This window comes from Anneissia japonica, unplaced genomic scaffold, assembly GCF_011630105.1.
Source record: "Anneissia japonica isolate Jap-2015-1 unplaced genomic scaffold, ASM1163010v1 scaffold3040_len1308831_cov196, whole genome shotgun sequence".
NCBI lineage: Eukaryota > Metazoa > Echinodermata > Crinoidea > Comatulida > Comatulidae > Anneissia > Anneissia japonica.
The window spans coordinates 221,448-243,803 of NW_022718257.1; the positions used below are offsets into that span (position 1 = coordinate 221,448).

General features: G+C 32.9%; 1 protein-coding gene across 1 annotated transcript in view; it reads right to left on the reverse strand.

Moving 5' to 3' along the window:
* The window catches only part of LOC117110503 (adenylate cyclase type 8-like), a 43,912-nt gene that overhangs the window by 1,620 nt on the left and 19,936 nt on the right, over window positions 1-22,356 (reverse strand). The window contains exons 4-15 of the mRNA XM_033253236.1: window positions 18,234-18,373; window positions 16,919-17,030; window positions 15,282-15,409; window positions 14,410-14,568; window positions 13,591-13,720; window positions 11,885-12,139; window positions 10,661-10,861; window positions 8,781-8,878; window positions 7,255-7,456; window positions 3,042-3,125; window positions 2,118-2,260; window positions 82-193 (exon numbers count right to left, since the gene is read on the reverse strand). Coding sequence (XP_033109127.1) covers window positions 82-193; window positions 2,118-2,260; window positions 3,042-3,125; window positions 7,255-7,456; window positions 8,781-8,878; window positions 10,661-10,861; window positions 11,885-12,139; window positions 13,591-13,720; window positions 14,410-14,568; window positions 15,282-15,409; window positions 16,919-17,030; window positions 18,234-18,373 — 1,764 coding nt within the window. The remainder of the gene's footprint in view (window positions 1-81; window positions 194-2,117; window positions 2,261-3,041; window positions 3,126-7,254; window positions 7,457-8,780; window positions 8,879-10,660; window positions 10,862-11,884; window positions 12,140-13,590; window positions 13,721-14,409; window positions 14,569-15,281; window positions 15,410-16,918; window positions 17,031-18,233; window positions 18,374-22,356) is intronic.

Genomic DNA, 22,356 nt, shown 5'->3' on the forward strand with positions numbered 1-22,356 from the left:
CAATGCCGCGGTGGAACAGATTATCTTCTTAGGAGATATAGCAGATGTAAGCAAATGGGTAAAATGACGTTCACGACTTACTTGCAGTTTCCAAAGAAAATCTAGACGGTGATTAACTTCTAATGAACGGCCATGTTTGCTCCAAGTCAAAACAAATAACACAAGTATACACCAATAGTTAAGTATACTAAATCTGTCGAGAGAATAAGAGCAGTTAAGAAATGACAAAGCGATTATTGCGATAAGATAAACACGTCGTTGCTTGCGCTGTTTTTTCATTTATTCTTGTTTATGTATACACAGCATCTCTCATAATAAATAGAGGGAATAATGACTACTGACATTATATCTCTATAGTTTTATAGGATTCAACATCGGGGATCATTAATGACCTAGTTAAAGTTACGGTACAGGGTACGCCACGTCATACTCGAGTGTACACAAGACGACAGTGTGGATGCGTCTACATGAAATTCGTTTAAATTTGGTTTCCATACAATCGCTACACGCTATCTCCGACAGCTTTCAGTGATGGTGATTGGTCGGTCGAATCGGGGAGCCTTCGTCGGGAACAGCTACGCAGGACAACGATTGCTCTGAAAACACTGCACCGACAGTGTAGCGGCTTAAGGAAATCAGGCATTTCACGCTGAATCACAACCAATCGCAGACCGGACACTCAACAGACTATTTAGGCTACCTTTAAGGACGAATACGGGCGCACCAATATTGTGATGGGAACAGCTGGAACTGCTTTGCTAATGTTAATTTTGCCATATGCATTATTCAATTGCACATAATATTACAATTTGTATTATAATGAATTTTTGTTATTATTACTGGCATTCTTATGACTATCTTCATCGTTGTGTTATGTCTGTTATTATTATTACCATAGATTAATTATTATTATCATTAGGCAGATTACATGCGCAGTTGCACTATGAGATGGTTCATGCCATAGTATTTGCAAAGAATTGCATTCTAGATAATCTAGGAAGCTCAGGTAGCATCAATCAATTACTTTGTATGATGTAAACAGAACATCGTGTGAAATAAATGTCGACATTACCATTGACGGTGATTATTTCACAATCAGGAAAACTACTCAGAAATCGATTGCTTTACATCCAAATGAATAGATACATGTTGCAGAAGGAAAAGTTATACGTAGTCTGGGTTGTTTGATGAGTGGTCGGTGTAATAACAATTATATTAATATTATCATTATTATCTTTGTAAGGGTGAATATTAGCACCTAATAATAAATAATTAATTAATTTAAATATTAATTATTATTAGCACATAATAATAATTAATTAATTAATAAAACTAAATACATTAATGTAAATGTATAATTTATAGACCTTCAAATGTTGTCCGGGTTGTTTGATCAGCGGTCGGTGTAATAAAAATGATAGTAATAATAATAATAATTATTATCTTTGTAAGGAAGAATATCAGCACATAATAATAATTAATTTATAAAACTAAATACATTAATGTAAATGTAATTATAAGTGTATAATATACTTAGGCTTATAACAAATTTTAACCAGTGTTGTCCGAAAGGGCTGGTTCTACTTTTTGTTGTTTCACTTTTCAGCTGTCGCTTATCAAATTTGTATCTCTACCAAGATCCTGCAATTGTTTGCCCCAGCTTTGTTGTTTTTCAGTAGTTTTCTTTTGAATCTTTATATATTTATATATAACAATCAAAATTATAACCACTATATTTTGAACACGTTTTGATGTTTTTAAATATTGTATCCGTTTTTTGTAGTCTCTGTTATAGAATCTCTTTTGCATTTTATGTCTTGTCGTATTTATCAAGTTTTCTACATCATTTCCAGCAACCGATTTTGGTTTTATACCTTTTTATGTTGTATAGAACACATAAAGAAAACTTCAACTTGAACGGTATTTTACAATATGTGAAATAACAAGTGTATATGAGTTAAGAAACATAACACATAATTTGATTACATACACTATTTCTGTGGAGTTGAGAAACATAACACATAATTTGATTACGTACACTATTTCTGTGTGAGTTGAGAAACTAACACACAATTTGATTACGTATACTATTTCTAAGGAAGGAATCCATTACTTACTTATCAGTGTCGTAATGATACCATTTTAGAAGAACACCATAAAGAACAGCGGTACCGCTTAGCACTACTCCTTTCACGAGGTGGTTCAGATGAATAAATACCGCACATAATTGCATATCCAATATTCCAAATATGAAAAAACACTGCCAGATAAATAGTAAAAAATACAACATAAGTACTAACAAATATATGAGGCTGATGTCGATATAATATGGAAGGGATTCGAACAAGAAATACGTTTAATTTCTAATGAATTATCTGTCTTGTCCTTTGAAACATTCATACCGATTCAGTTTCTGAATATTAATAAGCAATTAATAGAGTTAAACCAGTGGAAATTATTATGCAAAGGTTAGATTCATATACGAAAAAAGATGAAGCAAACCGTGCACTAACGGGGATAGGAAATGTCACGATTCTAAAATGTTACTAATTTATAACAAATTAGATTCTTAGTTTTTGGAAAGTACTTGCAGTAATATTCTTTTTTTCTTTCTAATTGATTTTTTTTTATCTTGTATTTGTTTTTATTTGATTTTAAAAGTAGGTTTTTGAGTTGTTTGTTATTTGTTGTATCAATTTTATCTGCATTTTCATATTGTAGTTGAGAAACCAAATACAAACTAACTCAGACCACACCTGCTCCTTCTATCTGGAATTGTCTGTTTAGTAGGCCTATTATCAGTAGAAAATGAGAAACATGTAATCGGTGGACAGGAATATAGAATTACTGAGTTTTTATTGATAATTTGTGCTCATACTTTGATATGTAGGCCTGCTTTTTCACATTCTATCAAAGAAAACCTTATCTTTCCAGGTCTGTTGCAATGCTGAGTCTCAAAGACAACATTCTAATAGTGTGTGTCCAGCTTTATTCTACGTGTATCATTACTGAATCGTTCGGTATAGACTGAGACTCTTTACCTGTATTGGCTGAGTCTTATCATAATCAATCTCAGGCACGCTGGCGTTGCTATGGTTAAAGTTACAATGACAGGTATACGGTCCCTGAAATAAAATTAAGATTATTTCGAGATGTTAGGCAAGTTTTTTTTTTCATTCATGCATTTAAAATCAACAGAGACCTTATAAGAGGCAGCCACCTATTCACTAGAATAAAAGATGTTTTTAGTGCTTAAATATTGTGCTGCTTAAACAATGACCTCATCAACGATATGAACTACAAAGAATCATTATATTTTATTGTTAATACAGACCTTTACTATTATTAGTTACTTTGTTTCTTCCGATTAATGTAAATATACATTTTTAAATTTTGATCGTTCAGTCTATGTCAATAAGTAAAATTTTTATTTTAGTTTTCGTGAAGTGCGTCATGTATTCGCTTTATGATCATAAAGATATTAAAACCACATTAAGTGATGTCAAACGTGGTGATATAATTATTCACTGTGAATATTTTTCAAGTATTTTGATGATAGTAGTATTAGAATGGAAATAGGTCTATAGGTGCTGGCGTCTTATCGATTGCTTGATTTGCAAATTGGAACTACACTTGCTACCTTAATGATATCATAAACAACACAGGTCTCAAGAGAAACATTAAAAGTAAGTGGTTGCAACAACTTTTGATTGTTTTGTTTTGGTTGCGTTGTGACAAATGTGTCTTTAGTTCTCCGACAGGAATACGTGCAAAATTGCGACTGTCACACACAAGCATAAATTTGTCTCTTGTAGTTAGATTCAGTAATATATATTTCAAAATATTGTAGTCTACAATAAGATAACAATGGGCATATTCGACTGGTTCATTTCGTTGAATTAAATTTCAGAAAATAAAAATTATAATATGAACATGAATTCAAAAAAAAATTGTAGGCTAACAGCATTCAAAAACTGGATGATTTAAAAAAAAATGAAAAACCCATACTGCCACAAGCTGAAGCAATCTTGATTACACAGTGTGTATGCAGCCATTTTGTTTTGTCGAGTATTTACTTCTTCGTTAATTAGAATTTTATCACTGCGCAGGTGGGCGTGGTTTAAGGAAGAACGACCAGTCGAATACGGCCATTGCTTTAGAAAAAACAGATATATCAGTGGTAGGATTGTATTCAGCCACGTAACTAGACTTTGATCATGTGGTGTGCCTTCCATTTAAATTGACAGTGGGGCAACTACTCAAGGAAAGAAAATCTATCCCAGCCGCAAATTTGATCAGACAAAGGTGCAACATTTTAAAGATAAAGTATCATGGTAACTCCAGACATTCGAGCTTATCAATCGCATTCTTGGCCTTCAAACATTCTTTCGAAAGTGTCGTTATTTGACATTAAGACTGTTTTTTTTTCTTTTGAAAATTAAAAATTTACAATCACTCACATTAGATGACCGTCATGAAATTGAGAGGTTATTTTTTGAAAAATTATAAGATTTTTATGTAACCTGGAGAATTTGTGCAACGTGAGATGCTATTGGGAGGCTGTATATTGTTTATCTATAGCTACAGAAGTATTGGATTGCATTGGATTGGATTGGATTTATTCGGTGTAAACACAAAGAATAGCCCACGAAAGTCTAGAAGAAGACTTATTTCCAGTGGGGTCCTTCTGGTGGTGATTGAGCAGTACACCGGGAGACAATCCCCTATTCTTTTCCGAAGAGTGTACTGCGTTCTTTAACGTGAACATGGGCCATAAATGCACACGGGACCATCGGCTTAAACGTCTCATCCGAAAGACGGTACGCTATTGTAACTTGTATTCCAGCCCTTCAGCTGAAACACAAGGAATATAATTGAACCGGGGACCTAGAGGTCTCCACGGTTCAGCGCACACACAATGGCTACCACCAGATTAGCCGACTGAGCTAAGCTGCTCTCAAGTATTTATATAAAAAGAGCAACTATACAGTCCATTAATTATGATATCCTTTATTTAGATTGATTACACAATAATCACACTATTTGAAAAAAATTAAGTAGTGACTGTGAAAGATAGGCTACATTAAATTTATGTTTCCATCAACATGCCGAGTATCAATGTCTGTACTGCTAAGACTGTTAATTATTGAGGCTTACATGAATAAAGAACATAACGATATTAAGTTTTGTAAAGATATTTTCAACATTGTTTATCAATTTGTGGCAACAAAGACAAGCCAAACCAGTCACTCGTCGCAGAAATTGATTTTTAGTTGTTATTAATACAGTGCTGAACAGTAAAATGAGGGAAATAAAATGGTAAAAGAATAATTTAAATCCGACATTTTCTTAAGATGTTACAAGCGTTTAAACATATATCTGTTTAAAGAACAATAGGCCTATTTGAGAAATCAGCCTTCAAAGTTTATGATATCGGGCATTTCTCAGGCAGAAACCATCACCAAATCGTTAAAAATTGAAAATGGGGACAATAACAGCAATAGCATGATGTATAGATATATGAAAGATAATTTAGTGCAATAAAATAGATTTCAAAAAATTTGACATTCCAGCATGTTCTGGCCAATATCTCTGCAACAGGATTTGCGATGAGTGACTGGTTTGGCTTGTCCTTGCCATATTTGTTATCTTGGGACTTATATATATATATATTAATTTATTATATATTAAAATGAAAATATATGCGGATGAGTGTGTGCTAAGTCATTAGGAACTTGAGATAATAGTGATATAGTTGTCTCAGCAACAATAGAGTTGCTTTCACAAAGGTCGACGGTCAGGATCTTCATTGCGACTTACGCTTACAAAGCTTGATTCACGAACAGTAGTACCTTACCACAAAGTATCAATGGTTGATCCTAACTGTATATATCACTTGTACATTTGCCGCTTGGGCAATTGAATGTCGTCATTAATTCCACAGTTTCCATGGCTTAGTTCCATCTTATCTTTTGATATTTATCATTGTTTCTTTCACACTTAAGTTGGTCAGTATTTATCAAAATCGTAGTAGAAATAATGTTTGTTGTCTGAATTTGTAATGCACTGTCTGCAGTTTCAGGATTCTAATTTTAAGAAGCTTTTTATCATTACACAAAAAAATTGTCTCCACGATGTCTAATTGTCGATTTCAGGCCTTTCTCGTTAAAAAAATATTTTCTATTAAATGGCATCGAGGGCTTATTGATGTCACTGAAGTTATATCAAGACAAATATGTGGAATCAAAGTGCCCTGACATAAATCATTTTATATTGCTTTATACATTTCCATTATTTTACCTGCCCAGAAAAGCTGTCCCAGTCTCGGATTTTCGCTCCACCCGCAAAGTGCTTACCGAGCTCACCACTTTCAAACCGTGGCGCCGCCTATGAATCCACTCTTTACGTATACTGTACAGTACGGTATATAAATATGAATGGCGTTCCAAAATGCAATCATGATACTTAGGTCTATGGTACATAACGTAGGCCTAATCACTTCACTCATTACAATGGCTGCCCATTCGACGTGTAAGTGGTATTTTCCTTTTTATTCGATCTATTAATGGCAATCGCCTCGTCATTAAATATTAGTATTGAATTTGATTACGTAAGTAATGGGATTATCATATTAAATTGAAATCTTCAGAACAGCTTCTGTATTTGTAAATCATGTCTTGGTTTGTTGAATAAGTGAATAAACAAGCCCACTTCACTTATAGCAATGTAGTGATTTGTTGCACATCATACTTGCGTTTACCGTGTGATAATGATAGGATACTCACGACTGTTTATTACGATTGCATCATTTGCAAGACGTTTTAAGGACATTACAAATAGCATTGTAGCAATCCCTAGAAGTACTTACACTGTAATGTGTATTGTATGCTAAGATACTTATTTATTTATTGTAATTTAAAATGAACGGGGAGAAATTAAATTGTTTCTTCGATTGGTTGATCGATCGATCGATTGATTGATTGGTTGATTGATTTATTGATGATAACCATAATCATGATAAAATTATAATTTCAATAATAATAATAATAATAATAATAAAATAATAATAATAATAATAATAATAATAATGGTATTAATAATGATAAAACTCAGTCAATTTTGTTAGGTGAACATTTGATTAAAGCTTAAGATATCAACTAAAACAGAAAGTAAATACCATAAGAGTTGTATACACACAGTACGGTAACAGTAACAAATTCATGACATTGATGATGCTAACAAATTAATACGTACTAAAGCAAGACTGGTAGTTAGAATAGCTAACGAAACGTAGTAGATGACGAGAAGAGTTCGAACGTGCCTGTTTTCTGCTATATACTCGGACAGACGTCGTATGCATCTCGGTGTTTTCGAAAAGGACTCAGCCAATGTAACAAACAACCCAAAGCCGAATAGCATGGTGGATGATATACCAATTAAACAATTTCCCCAATTTCTGAAATTCAATAAATTTCATAAATAATTCATTTGTGATACATCCAGCTGGTTACACCGCCAGAAGTTTGATATTGATAAATATATACACTATGAGGATTGGAAAATTATTAATTGAAAACGTGAATATTTTAATTAATTAATGGCTGGTTGAAAATATGGTTGTTTTCATTTCTATGTGTCTGGAAACTTGAATCAGGTGTTAGTTTTATTTTAATCAATCGGTGATTCAGGCCTACCATATAATTAATATATTTTTAAAATTCGTTTTATGGCCTAGGACATACAATATGTTTAAACTTTTTAACATGAATTTTATATAAATAATGCATACATTTTTAAATACGCAGAATCCATATTTATAGTTCAAGAACGGTCAAGATGCATAATGTTCCAAAGTTAATGCAGCCACATTCAATGCAGTCTTACAACCCAACCAGGTGCCATTTAACTCATGGGTGGAGGGACGCAGATAAAGTGCCTTGCCCAGGGACACAAATAAGTAACCAGTTTCAGACTTGAACCATGGCCCCTCAATACTGCTATGCTACCTGCCTCTGAGTTTCAGTCCTCTATGTTAATTTTTCTTAGGCTCTATGTTATTGTTATGTATGTTATGTTTATCAAAAATCATCATTTAAATTAAGTTAAGTATTAATCTTTCATAATAATATTATACAACATGATATGTATCATACCCTCAACATGACTTGCATATTTCATAATAAGGTTTATAGATTAGAATTACAGAAATGAAAGGCCTATATACATAGTCTTCTTTATGATATGCACGTGTATATGCATATGAATAATATGCAAAGGGCATTTCATAACAATTCATCATAGGCCTATGTAAGCATATCCATAATACATGCATAAGGTTCGTCCTACATGAAAGGAAAAAAAACCGACTGGCGTACCGATGATATTGTTTCTGATAAGTGTTCAATAAATCATCTTGTATGGCTCTAGACAGAATTAATACTTGATGCGTATAATTTTGAAATAAGAATGAAAGCAGAGTTTTGATTACATAGTGAAACGTAATGCAAACTCGCATCTAACCGAGAAGAAATGTATGTACCAATCGTCTTTTCACCTTCTACACGTTAAGCCTATGACAACAAGAAAATGTTAGCTAGTGATGATGCTAACGATGATGGTAATTATGGTGAATGTTGCTTTCTCATTCATCAATATGGATCATTAGATTGTGTATTTCATTATGTAGTTAATTCAATCGTGTAGGCTTAGGCATACACAATCAATTACTTTCAAATGAAGTTTAAATGGTATAAACGGTGTCATTTATTAGCGTGACTTACATCCCGTATGATGTTAACATAATGGAAACTATGAAGACTTGGTTGATGAACGCACACAGCGTGTTTGATTTAAACGTATCATCTCTCAGTAACGAAAACTGAAATTGAAATAAAAAGACGTTAGTTAGTCCTAAAGCAGTCCCCTTTCGGTTATACGACAGTGTATACGATCTTATAAACTAGTTTCTGTAAGATCTTTGCAGTACATTCACACGCTACAATAGTCAGTCACAAAATCACAGACAACCTGGGCCATTAGCACCTTATTGATAGATGGAGGTGTAAATGTGATGCTAGGAGACATAACAGATATCATTGGCTATAAGTTGCAGCGCGTAGCCTGTATTATAACGAATCACTGAATGACATTTGATTTCTAGATGGACCTCAATCCAGTAAACTTAAAATAAACAAAGTATATAAGCCGTACGGTACTGAATTGCTTAAGCACTACTAAGCTTTCAACTGAATATTGGAACGTAATTTGTCTGACCAATAATGAACAGATATTAAAATATAATACCATTTCTCATTGCTTATACCCTTAAATTTCTGTCATCAGGTTTAAGGAGTTTTGTAATAAAACGTATGTAAATATTGTAAATTCATTTTGCAATATGTGACGCACTGAAAGTTAATACCCAATGTCTAAATGTTCCTTTAAATCCAGGCTCCGGAGGGAAATATCTTTTGATATGTTACAACCGCCCTATTTTTCACCTCCCCACCCCCACGTTTTTAATTATTAAAATATATGTATCTTATTAACCGTTCCCGAGTTTTTTGTCAAATATGCTTTTTGTGTCTTAAAAAATCAGTTGTACAATATATCAACAATTTTTTAATCCGGAGCCTGGCTTTAATTGAGCAATTTTTATTTCAAATTGTAATTTTTTTTCATAACTTTGTAGGTTGCAGTATATCAGTCAACAGCAAGTAAGAATGAAGCGTTTAATAATAATTATGTCGTCATTTGTGGTAATGCCACTTTAACCACTGCAGCCTTTGTGGTGTCTGCTACAATTTCTTCATTCCTTAATACCATTATTGTATTTATGATCCTTACTACGACTATCGTTTGTACTAAGAGCATAATGAGAAATGAAAGAAAATCGTTTGGCAAAGTCGTTGCCAAATCCTCAATATCATTATGTAATACAGCTACGAATCGTTTCATCCAAATGTTATGGTACATGCGATTGTATTTCCATCACTCTACTACATCGTATGGATCAAATGTTCTTACAATAAGAAACTTTACAACACTCCTAATTATACTTCTATCGTAGTGTGATCTCTCGCAGAGAGATCATGAATGGCATAATAACTTATTTTAAGCAAAATGATCGTGTACCATGCGTAACTTTAATGAGTATATTAACGTATTTTGAATGTCATCGGACAGCAAGCAACAATATGTTCGAAATTCTGCAAACATTGTTGGGTGCTTCTATAATAAATAGAAGCGGTCAAAGTGAAAGAGGTGAAATAGAACGAAAAACGTGTTTTTTCTATATTAGTATACAAAAAAAGAATATCATTATTATTATCGTTATTGTTAGACGTTACTGTCACGGCTACCGTTAGCGTCAACATCGCCATCACCGCCACCAACATCATCATCATTGTCGTCACCATCATTATTATCATCATCATCACCATTACCAATCATCCACACCACCTCAGGCCTACCATGTTTGGAGCTGAGGTGAGAAAATTTTGAGAATATGGACCTCTGGTGCTTGGAATTGCACTCTCATCCTTTAAAAATCTTACCGGTACTATGTTCATAAATGATAAACTACAATACAATACAAAAATAATTATCATCATCATCATCATCATCATCGTTACAATTCTCCTCGTCGTTATTATCATACCTTTTTTTCATGATTTCTGTCATTGAAACACAAAGTGAGCCGGTTGACGTGTTGCTTAGTGAGAGAAACCGACGATTTGAGTGTCATCCCCTGTGCAATAATGCGATTCACTTCACTATCAGATTTGCGCCTCGTCCTCTGACTCGTCAAACTCAACAACCCAGTGTGCATTTGACTAAGGGCGCTACAGATAGAATGTTTCTACACAAAAATTAAAGAAATACAAATATGCATTCAGTAATTAGTAAATCATATATGTTAATCGAATCATTCGTCCTCGTGATTCGAAAAAGTTTTTTAGCCCTGGCCCTAACAATATCAGACTGCAACATTGTATTGAACTGCATCAACTTGTCCAATTTAATATTAATATTCAATTTAATTTGTATATGTATGTTGTTAACTTAAATAAATTTGAAGAATTTTTTTAAAGTATATTTTTTTGTTATTTATACAGTACATGTACACAGTACATGAGCCAAGGATTGTCAATAGCGAATATATCACTGTCCTACTTGTAGGTGACAATCCCTTACACAAGACAAACATACACACACGATGCTTTACACAAACTAAATCTCAATATGGGATTTAGGGATGGAGTTGTTTTGGTCGTGAGAAAAAATCCTGCAACACTGACAGGAATTGAACCCAGGACCCTCGGATTGGAAGGCAAGCATCTTAACCACCAAGCTATTCAACTCCGCTACTTGGCGTTCGGTATAAATCTCCCATTTATGATGATTCCTATGAGCATTGCTCGTAATGTGATAATTGACATTGCGTTTGAACATAATATTGGTAGCATTCATCTATCCTGATTGGCGTGACCTTCGGAACAGGATGCCGATTATCATATTCATTATTAAGCGATGATATTTTATTGTCAACATAGACCTAATATACTATTAATAATAGTAATAATGATAATAATAATAATAATAATAATAATAATAAAAATTATGATAATGTTAATAATAAAAATAATAATGAAAATAATAATGTTAATATTTAAAAAAATAATGATAATAATAAATACGATGATGAAGATAATGATAATAATAATAATAATAATAATAATAATAATAATAATAATAATAATAATTTTAAATTTATATAGAGAATAATGCACAGTATCTCTATGCTCTTTACGTCAAATTATTTATAAAAGAAAAGCTGTTGAATCAATACGTAACTAGCTCCCAGATGTTGAGTAAAGTTTACCTTCTGCTGATGATGGCCCAGGTGTGTGAAAGGCAGCTCTGCACTCCAGGAGGTGAGCGACACGGTACCAATTGAATCTTTCCTAGTAAATTCAAATGATGGGACCGGCAGTATAGTGTCATCATTTTGGAGGATAGTAGTTTGTATCTTTTGGCCATTGTATGACGTCACACCATTATCCGTTGTCGGAAAATTGTTTGCGTATAAACTATCCCGGTCATCGACAAGGTCAGCATCAGCAGAGTTGCTTCCATCCTAAAGTAAGTTTCAGATTCTTTAATTGGTCAAGATTTAATTATAAATAATTAACTATCAAGGTATTTAACTTCATTTTAAACTCTTTATTAATAATAAATAAAGTAATCTTTAAAATTCCAGGTATTTTAAATAACGTCGAGAAATTTTCAAGAATATGTACAGAATGTATTTTTTACAAGATTTTTTAAAATTCTATGTTTGTTTTTAACTAGTGTTGTTCAAATACACATGCGCAAAATAGTGCACAAAAGAAGTCAGTAGTCAGTTGCTCTAATTTGAATTGAATTGCCAACGAAGCCCCAGTCGCCAAAGTTGGTTAATTGTCCGGGTTTCAAATCCTAATTAAAGAAAAAATTCACTCTCACGTAGATTCTTCTTCTTGAACGACAAAGCCATGACCTGGGTTTAAGCCATGACCTGGGTTTATATTACATTCGTTTTACTGTTTTTGAATAAAGAATGATTCGATGATATAATCATAAAATAAATTTTCACAACTAGGTATACCCTAATACATACATACATTTACAACACAAAAACAAAAACAAAAAAAAAACATACTAACTATTATCTTAGAACATTTTTCTTGAAATGGTGTTAATAAATTGTGACAAACGTTTGTTGATGTGGGGATACGTTATGCCAAAGTTATTTATGATGTTCTCCTTATGAAAATGATGTACGATATACTACCCTATTGCTCCTGCCTTGCATTATTGATGCATTTTACTTCAGGGCACTTTTGCAAATAGATTCAAGGTACAGCATTCTAAATGCATCAATTAAGTTAAGTGACCTGTTTACAATTTTGTTTTATTGCAGTTTAAACTTAAGATAATTCATTAAACAGAACGATAAAATGACAGTTAAACGTTATTATAATGAGTGTGAAGAATCTTGGAATACACTTAGAGTTTGTGTGCTGTAGTTGAACGTATGTATATTATACTCCCATTATCCGATACAATATAAAATTGTAATAAACCTTATGTTCAGAAACAGGACTTTTCTATGAGTAATTAATAATAATAATAATAATAATAATAATAATAATAATAATAATAATAATTATAATAATAATAATAATAATAATAATAGGAACGGATTTATAAGAAAAAGAAAAAAAATTATTGATCGCCCAAAACGCCTCAGAGGTTATTTCCAGCCGTCTAGAAAACAAAAAATTCCCGGGGGCATGTCCCTACCCCTTTGGGTAGTGTCGTCTCTTGATCGGCCCCCCCCCCCTGTTGGACATCTCTGGATTCGACCCTGATAATAACAATATTATTAATAATAATAATATTAATGATAATATTAATAATGACAATAATATTAATAATGATGATAATAATGATAATAATAATAATAGTAATAATAATAATGATAATAATAATATTGTTAATGATAATGATAATAATTTATATCAAGGTTTTCGAAATACTCTTAACCTGTTGTTTTATTAGGTACGTTCTGACTGACTTCGAGCGCAAGTATGCGTCCCTGCTAGCCCCGTCTCCATCCTCCACATCATAGCTATCACCTAGGTACTTCAGCGTGGTTTCCGAGATGTGGACACGCCTTGAATAACACATGATGGAAAGAAGAAGACTTGATATATATATATATAATATATATATAATAAATAGGCCTATGTATGATAACGATAGATTGCTGATTTAATTCCATCATGTTTAGATGGAGGGCTGAATGCAAATATCGCATCGTTTTCAAAGGATACGCTGCCGTGTTGGTCTGTTCTGATGAATACGTAAAAGAACAGACCAATCACCACCACTGTGTCCGAATTTTATGTACCGGTGTCTGACCTCTCGGAAATATTCGACCTCCCTCTTCTATGCACGTAATGATCATAGTTAGGTTTGGCGCTCTCCAGACCAAATTATTCAAACTGGAGGTGGGATGTGAATTCGGCCTCTGATGGTTTAACTTACAGTTGGCCAAATTCGTTATAGAGTATGGCCTATGGAGGGGTAAATTAAATTAGAAATTCCTGTGACAATCGGGACAACATAGATGTCACAATAGCAAAAATTTCCTAATATTCCAATGGTGTTTAAGTCAGGAGATAACGAGAATTTTGAGAACGGGGGTTGGAAAAATACTAAGAGGGGAATTTCGGACCGTACTTAGCATTCAGTACGATAATATGTCAGGTAGAGCGGTGACACAGTATTCATATTATGTATGTATTCATACTATATTAAAGGTGAATTTGTTGACGTCGTATATCCTAATTAGAAACCTACCCAGGAACACCTCCAGATTCCATATGATTAGCCAGTGTGACGTCATCACTCCAAACATCGAACTGCCATTTCCGAAGTCCCATTACACCACACAGTACCGAACCAGAGTGGATGCCAATGCGCATGTCTAGGTTCACCTCTGTCTTCTTATTTACAAGTCTATTCAGAATTGATCATCAAGTCTGTTAGTCATATAGGGCCTTATGATATGTAACGCGAAATTCATCATTAATATAAACATATTTACTGTTTATGACGTCATTTATGTTGCTCTTTAAAATGTGTGTCGGGATTTTATCAACAAAATATACACATGTAGGCCTATGTGATATACATTTTGAATGCAGATTCAGTAAGCAAATAGTTACGGTAGTGACACTTGAAAAAGTATTAAAATATCAATATATATCTGAAGTCACCACTACTCCTCAATCAACAATTCCCCTTTTACATGGCTTAAATTAGCCTTTGATTAACAACAACAATTTCCGTAAATCGTAGGCCTAAAACAGAAATAAGTTATTCGTATGTCTGAGTTATGGTAACGATGTACTGTCTTCAGAATTGAGTGTTTTACATGGAAAGCACGCAATATGTACATTAAGCCTAATTAAGTTGCTGTGTATATTAGGATATAATATATGCATAATTAATGCACATATTTTACTGTATATAGTGGAATGATTTAAACATAATGAGTGTATACAGTACTATGCATGTAGTGGAATATAGTGCATAATATTGTATTTAAAGCAGTATATTGAGTTACTAAATTAAAATAACACGCTAATTATGCATATCATTAAATTCATTCATTATCATCATGTCTAAATCTTAATCTTGAGTTATAGAATATGTTTTTGTGAGCTTACTTGATGGCTTTTATCATGGAAAGACCCATCTCCACTGTGTTCTGCGCATGTCTGGTGTCAGCATTCGGTAAACCGGATACACAGTAATAACAATCTCCTAGTATCTTGATTCGTAAACATGAGTTCACCTGAAGTGGTTCATCAAATCATTATCAACTTAAGTAAATGTTATTCTTGTGAAACGGGGGTGGGGAAATGGAAGGGGGACTTGACGATGTTAATTATTCGGCAAGCTAAATATTCAGATAGGTTTATACCTCTTCTCTTCAAACTTTTGTATCAGCCAATTATTTAGAAAATATGTAGTCGACTATAATCTTTGGGTTATAATCGGAGCATTGCAATTTCATGTAACCTTCTTTATCTTTATGGATCTAGTATTCGTGTAAATTCATAGTAGAAGTAGGCCCAATCTCACTGTGTTTAGTAAAAACATGAAAAATACAATTTAGTATATGAATATATATTGCATCGTTAGCTTTCAAATAAATTAGAAGAAAAACTTTGTACATTCTTCAACATTTTACCTTAAACATTGTAAAATTAGCCTATAAAAACTGAACGATTTGTTTAATGTCACCAATTGTGCAGTCTGTCATCGTTGCTCTCAATGTAGGGCAGTTGAAGCCTCTGGGTGACAAATAGAAACATGTTTTCTCCTCTATATTAATATATATTTTTTAAAATATAACATATTGATACTAAGGAAAATTTATTGTTGATATTAACGTATCAATAAATCGGTATGAAATCGTACATGGGACAGACTGGCGGTTTTGCTTTAAACCACAACGTAATTAAAAATTGCATTGATAGAGAATTATTAGTAACAGGCCTTAGGACGGTAACCAGATCAGCATTGCAGAGATTGCTTGTCAACATAGACTTAATTTGGAACGTTTAGTTTCAGATTGTTTGATATGTCCATGGACCTTGCACTCGCTGCACGTCTTGTCGAGTAGTATCAATTATCAGAAACGATCTTGAATAACGCAGCCATTGTGAATTAATATTGAAGTTTTATGAATGCCAGCTTCATATTAAAGAACACACCGACTTTACGTCTAGTGTAATTAACGCTCGAAGATTTGTTTAATATTGAAGCGGCGTTCATGCGGCTCAGACATGATATGCGGCAAAACAGTAACCTTTAGGCATAAGATACAGAAAAGTCGCAAACAGTGTTTCATGAATGCGGCATCCATACGGGATTGTGGTGTATTGGTCTCCCTACATGATAAAATGTGTGGAGCATATACCGGTAACATTGATGCGGCCTTGATGCTATTGATAAGAAATAATGCAATATTATAGCGATATTGTTTTGAAATTTGTTTGAGATTAAGAAACATTGACAATGCATTGATATGATGTTGATGTGACATTGATGCCATATTTACTTTTCCTCACTGGTACCACACTGCAGTGACATGGATGCGACATTAATGCGATGTTGATGCAACATTAGCTAACATTGGTGTGACATTTATGTAACATTGATATATTGATACGACATCAATATTATTGATGCAATTGATGCGACGTTGATTCACCAATTATACGATATTATGCAATCGGTACGATTATTGATGCCGTAGGCCTAATGGAGCGAATTTGGTGAATCATCAAGGTCTTACCTGTGCTATTCTGTCAAATCGCCCGAAGAGTTCATTTAAAGTTCGTACAAGTTCTTTTGCTGTCATATTAGCAGCCATCTGCGTAAACCCTTTCACGTCGGCGAATAACAAACTAGATATATTTTAAACAGATAAAGATAATAAGATATTATAATAATCAGAGGTACAGTAGTAATAATACTATTGTAATAATATATCACAATAACACATTCCACTATTTTCATCACTACACATATAACAGTTAAAAATTGTGTAACAACATTTGATAGCCTATATTCTTTCATGTAAGACAGAATAATTATGCGTTGAAACCATAAATACTCTACATTAGGCGTAGTTTATGTCTTTTGAAAACATCATAACAGACATGGTTGCAAAATTATGGTTTACTTTGGTAGGCCTATTCGAATATTTTGTCCAACTGGAGTGTAAACAGCTGTGTAGTACATAGCCATGTTAAGTTAGAGAGGACTGGTACCATAATATCAACATTTTGGACAAAGATAACTAATTAATTTTACATTTATGGAGAACTTAAGAGTTTAAAGAATATGAATGGCATTGATTTTCAATAGCTTAAGACTTCATAATTGGTGTAGTATGTAAGTGTATGTGCATTTTACGTTTGCGAATGTTTTCATTCATCATCCAGTTGGTATGCTGGTGGTACTGTACGTGTATTGTATTTACTATTAGTGATAATTATCACATCCGTTTTATATAACTTAAGTCTGGGAGTGTGGTGACCCCATAATGAAGTTCCATTAGAATCTATGTGGCGGGAAATTTGAACTTAATGAGCCAGTGTCTCATTAAACACCTCCGATTTTTACTTAAGTTTAAAAGACAATAAGAGAAATGGCAAAGTAAATACATTAATACTGTCACTTAAGAAGGTTATTGAGCACACTGTAAATATATTTTGAAAAATAAACATAAATTAATCAATAAAAAAGTCTTACAATAAAAACTTTATTACTGCTAGTTGTAAATCTTAATGAATCGTAAATTATTACCAACATTTTTAATAATGAAATTCAAGTTCATATAAAGCCTAGGCCTATATAATACTTTATGCTGGAATTTTTTTATATCTAATCAGTCACATTTATTGATTACAGTCAAATTATTAAAAATTCAATGTAACAAATTTATTTTATAGTAATAATATTTTTCTCTAATCATACCGTATACGCTGTTGAGTGAAACTTAACTAGGGCAAACAACAACGACAATGACGCATAAACTGATAGCGCTGTCAGTTTAAAAGACTTTGAGAGGGAGAAAATAAAGATAAGTATGTATTATGGCATACCTTACGTTCTCATATCTGTGGATATAGATTTTATGGAATCTTGTTGGCTGCTGAATATTGTTGCATTCGATTTCATAAGCCAAATATTGCATCATTTCCTTGGCGACGAAAGACGGTAACACCGAAAGTAAAAGACGCTCCTATTAAGACAAGTATGCATTATCAGTCGGCTTATCATTTCATTTTATTTTTTTTCTGGATAAAGTATGTAATACATTTCAAGTGACAGTTATCGGTCATTCGTTAAATCTGCTATCTCTTGAGTTTTTTTGATTCAGTAAAAACACATACAAATATTGAATTGAAAACTGACATGATTTGTTTCTACAGTGTTTTGTCAGGTTAGTTCAACCGGCCAAAAGTGTGTACATTAAAATCCTCAAGGCATACAGAGCAACCATTGGTGTGACAAGCAAAATAAAAAGATAATTACATTACAATCAATTCTTTTAAATGGTTTGTGTTTCACTTGTTGCTTGGGAGTAACTACCTGTACAAACTGGGGATTTATTGGCTCTGAACGTTAAAGTCAGGCTCCGGAGGAAAACAAATTTTGATATGTTGTAGAACTGATTTTTTTTTTTTAACAGAAAATATATGTTTGACGAAAAACTGGGGAACAGTTAATGAGATGCATATCAGATTTTTGAATATTTAAAAACTAGGGAAAAGGGTCGTAACCATCCTTTTCCACCTTCCCCCATCCCGTTTTTAAATATTCAAAAATCAAATAACTTTTTTTGTGTCTTAGAAAAATTAAATCTACAACATATCAAAATTTTTTCCCTCCGGAGCCTGACTTTAAACAGTTTTAATCCATCTTAAATTATATTTCCAATAAGTTTTATAATAATTATCTATTGTTTAGGGAAATATTTATTGGTATTTTAGTGTTACAGATCTTAAGTTCTATTTTTAACTGTACATTTTATTATCTAAGTGTAATCAGAATAGTTCACTAGGATACCTGCTGAGAGTAATTTGGCTCATTTTAAGGAACCCTGTCTCTCGGCCTGTTTTTTATATTTATGCTTACATTATGTTGTATTGTAACCGCTTCTATTGAGACAAAATAAATGAAATGAAATGAAATAAATCCCGATAATAGGGGTGGTCTGTCCGATTGTTGGTGTCTTGTAACTTGGTCAGGTGTCAAGTGTTTTCTCAAAATATGTTTATTCAAGTAGTATTCATATAAAGTTATGTAAAAAATTGAAATTATCGAAATCATTATACTTGTATATTCAGTGCAATTTTGAAAATGTAATAACAGTTACTATTTTCGCATCGGGATCTATGACATATCGACCGCAAAGAAACAGTGGCAGATTCAAGGATGACAAAATTGGCAACTGGTCCCTACTCAGGCCGGAAGATCAAAAATCACTAACCAAGTGTGAAACCATTAAAGAGAGATTAAAATGACTACGGTAAATCTTCGAAACTTCGAAGCTTATTCCAAGCACTCCCACAATAATAAAGTAACACTACCTTCCTTTCTCGACCATAGGTTACGACCCCTTCTGGACATTAAAATGTTCGACAGTTGTTCAAAGGTAAAAGTCAGTGAGCGTCAGTTGAGTTAAGCTTAGCGTATACATATAAACATTTATGTAAATGTACACTAATAATTTTCGAAACGTAATGGATAATGGATAACCTACGGTTATGTGTCTGAAATATAAAAATCTAAATTCTAAGATTGAATGAAACACAGTGCACAGTTCGCGTTTTCTGAGAAGATTTCTAAAGTATAGAGAGGTAACCAAGTTGGGTGGGCGTGGTTCGACGTTTAATACCTCCCTTGTTTGGTGACTTTTTGGCGTTAATGTTTCATTTTGATATGTAAAAACAAGCTGCTTGTTGATTGCTTAAATGTTGAATTTCATGCGTTAAGGTTCATACCTTCTCCTGCAATTTAAGGTGGGATCAGATTAAGGCGTTAAAGTGTCCCATACCTGTTACATCAAGAGACACATAAAGTGCCTTTGCCCATGAACGCTCAAAATACTTCGTAAAGGCTCCAAACCCCGACCTTTAAGAGTGAGATTATAAGCCGCAACCTACGACTGCCGTTTTCACTATAGACGGAATTTGTCAAATTTTACTGCTTAAAGCCATCTAACAATTTTAACCCTATAAATGTATGCTCACTGCTTAATTTACTTTCAATTTGCTAAATTTTAAAGGAAAAGAACACAGACAAAAAGAGATCTGTTCGAAATGTAACATACACTAGTATACCATTCTCGAAATGAATCAACTAGGAGAAAGAAGTATGATAAATAATTGCAGAGGCATTAGTTGAACCAAACCACTTTAAAATGACGAATATGTTAAAGGTTTCTTTCCTCAATGGTTGAAAGTAATTTAAGTCAACCACTTCAATTTTGCACCGCAATTCATCTAATGTGTTAACTACGGCTAACATTTCATATATCTCAATACCAGTACCAGTATACACATTACATTTAAATCCATACTTTGTTTATAAAGTCTTGGAAAAAAAACCATCAACAAAACAATTAAAAAAAATGCTGAATGTGTCAAATTATCAAAGATTAATTTAAAATTACAAAGTGGAATTGTATTCCTTTTACACGTCTGTTAATTGGCAAAAAATATGTAGGTGTGAAAAATCGCCCGGGATTGAAACAAAATAATTTTATGATCTATCTCTTTACGTGTAATATTTCTAAGTATCTCTTCGGAGATCATAATCCGCGTAGCACTAATGCCACATGGATGATGAGACGGTCAGTGGTCTACCATATAATATTCACCCTCAAATGTTGATAATACGTTAGGCTGAATCTTGTGTTGTATTCATAGGAATACAGACAAATAAAAATCAGTGGATAGCACTTTTGCTATAAAAGTTTAATTCAACGTTGTCGTGAATTAAGGTATTATGTTGCAACAACGGAGTGCTGCCAACTGATTTATATATTTTTTAATTAAAAAAAATCGGGTTAATTTAGTATTATTATTATTATTATTGCTTTTTGGATGTATTTTTGACATACGTATGTTTTTCTTGTTTTGATAAATATTTGTTGATATAATATATGTTTTATTCTCCGCTGTTAGAGGTTTAGCATAATTATACTGAATAAATTTGAATTTGAAATACTGTATTGAAAAACATATATAATTACGCAGGCCTAATATCCACAATATTGTGAGAGTATTTAATTTTAGATATAATTCTTTATTCAATTACGTTGAAATACATCGACTTCCTGTTGCCCAAAGTTTACTATTGTTCTACTACTTCTCAAAACGCGTTAAACTGATCTTGGCTTTACATCACTTGACAAAGGTTTTCGTCTAATTTCGTATTTTAGCTGTTGTATGTGATTATTACTTGTACGGTAAATTTCTTTGATAATAATCTCCAATCTCAAGAAAACTTCAAGATACTTACATATTTACTAATAGTAGTATCTTCTGCTATTTTTTAGTTAGGCCTGTCTGATTTATGCGGAGAATTTTTTTTAATTGATCTGTTAACTGTGTTTGATTGACTCAATTTCATTTTGCGATTGAGATATAAATGCAACATCAGCATATTATTGCATTTAAATCTTAAAGCATAATGTGTTCATAGCAATGATTGTCGTTTCAAACGCACTTGCGTTGTATATGCCTAAGATGAAGAATATCGGAGACTCTTACAATCCCTTGTGACACTTGTAATTTAGTTTTGATTTGCCCCTCGGAACCGGCACCTACCTTGAATTTAACATCTTTAATCAACCGGGTTTTTTATATATTGATGTGAGCTCACCTATCTTCAGGATATCATGCAATCTGTTAAATGTCGTTCCTTTTTATATTTTTATATTTTGTATATGTTTATACTAATTTATGTTTCAATATTCATGTTCTGCTCTTCACAACCTGAGTGCAGGGGTTTGGAAGCTGTTTGGCGAAGCGGGAACGGTTTGATTTCCCAATTTCGAGGTCAAGGTTTCAATCCCTCGCTGTGTATTTTCCTTGTTCACAAAATTGTCTGAGCTTTATAATGAACATCATTCCCCCAATAATCCATTTAATATATATTATATATTATTTAATATATATATAATTCATTTACCGCTCAATCTACACCGAAGCCGGT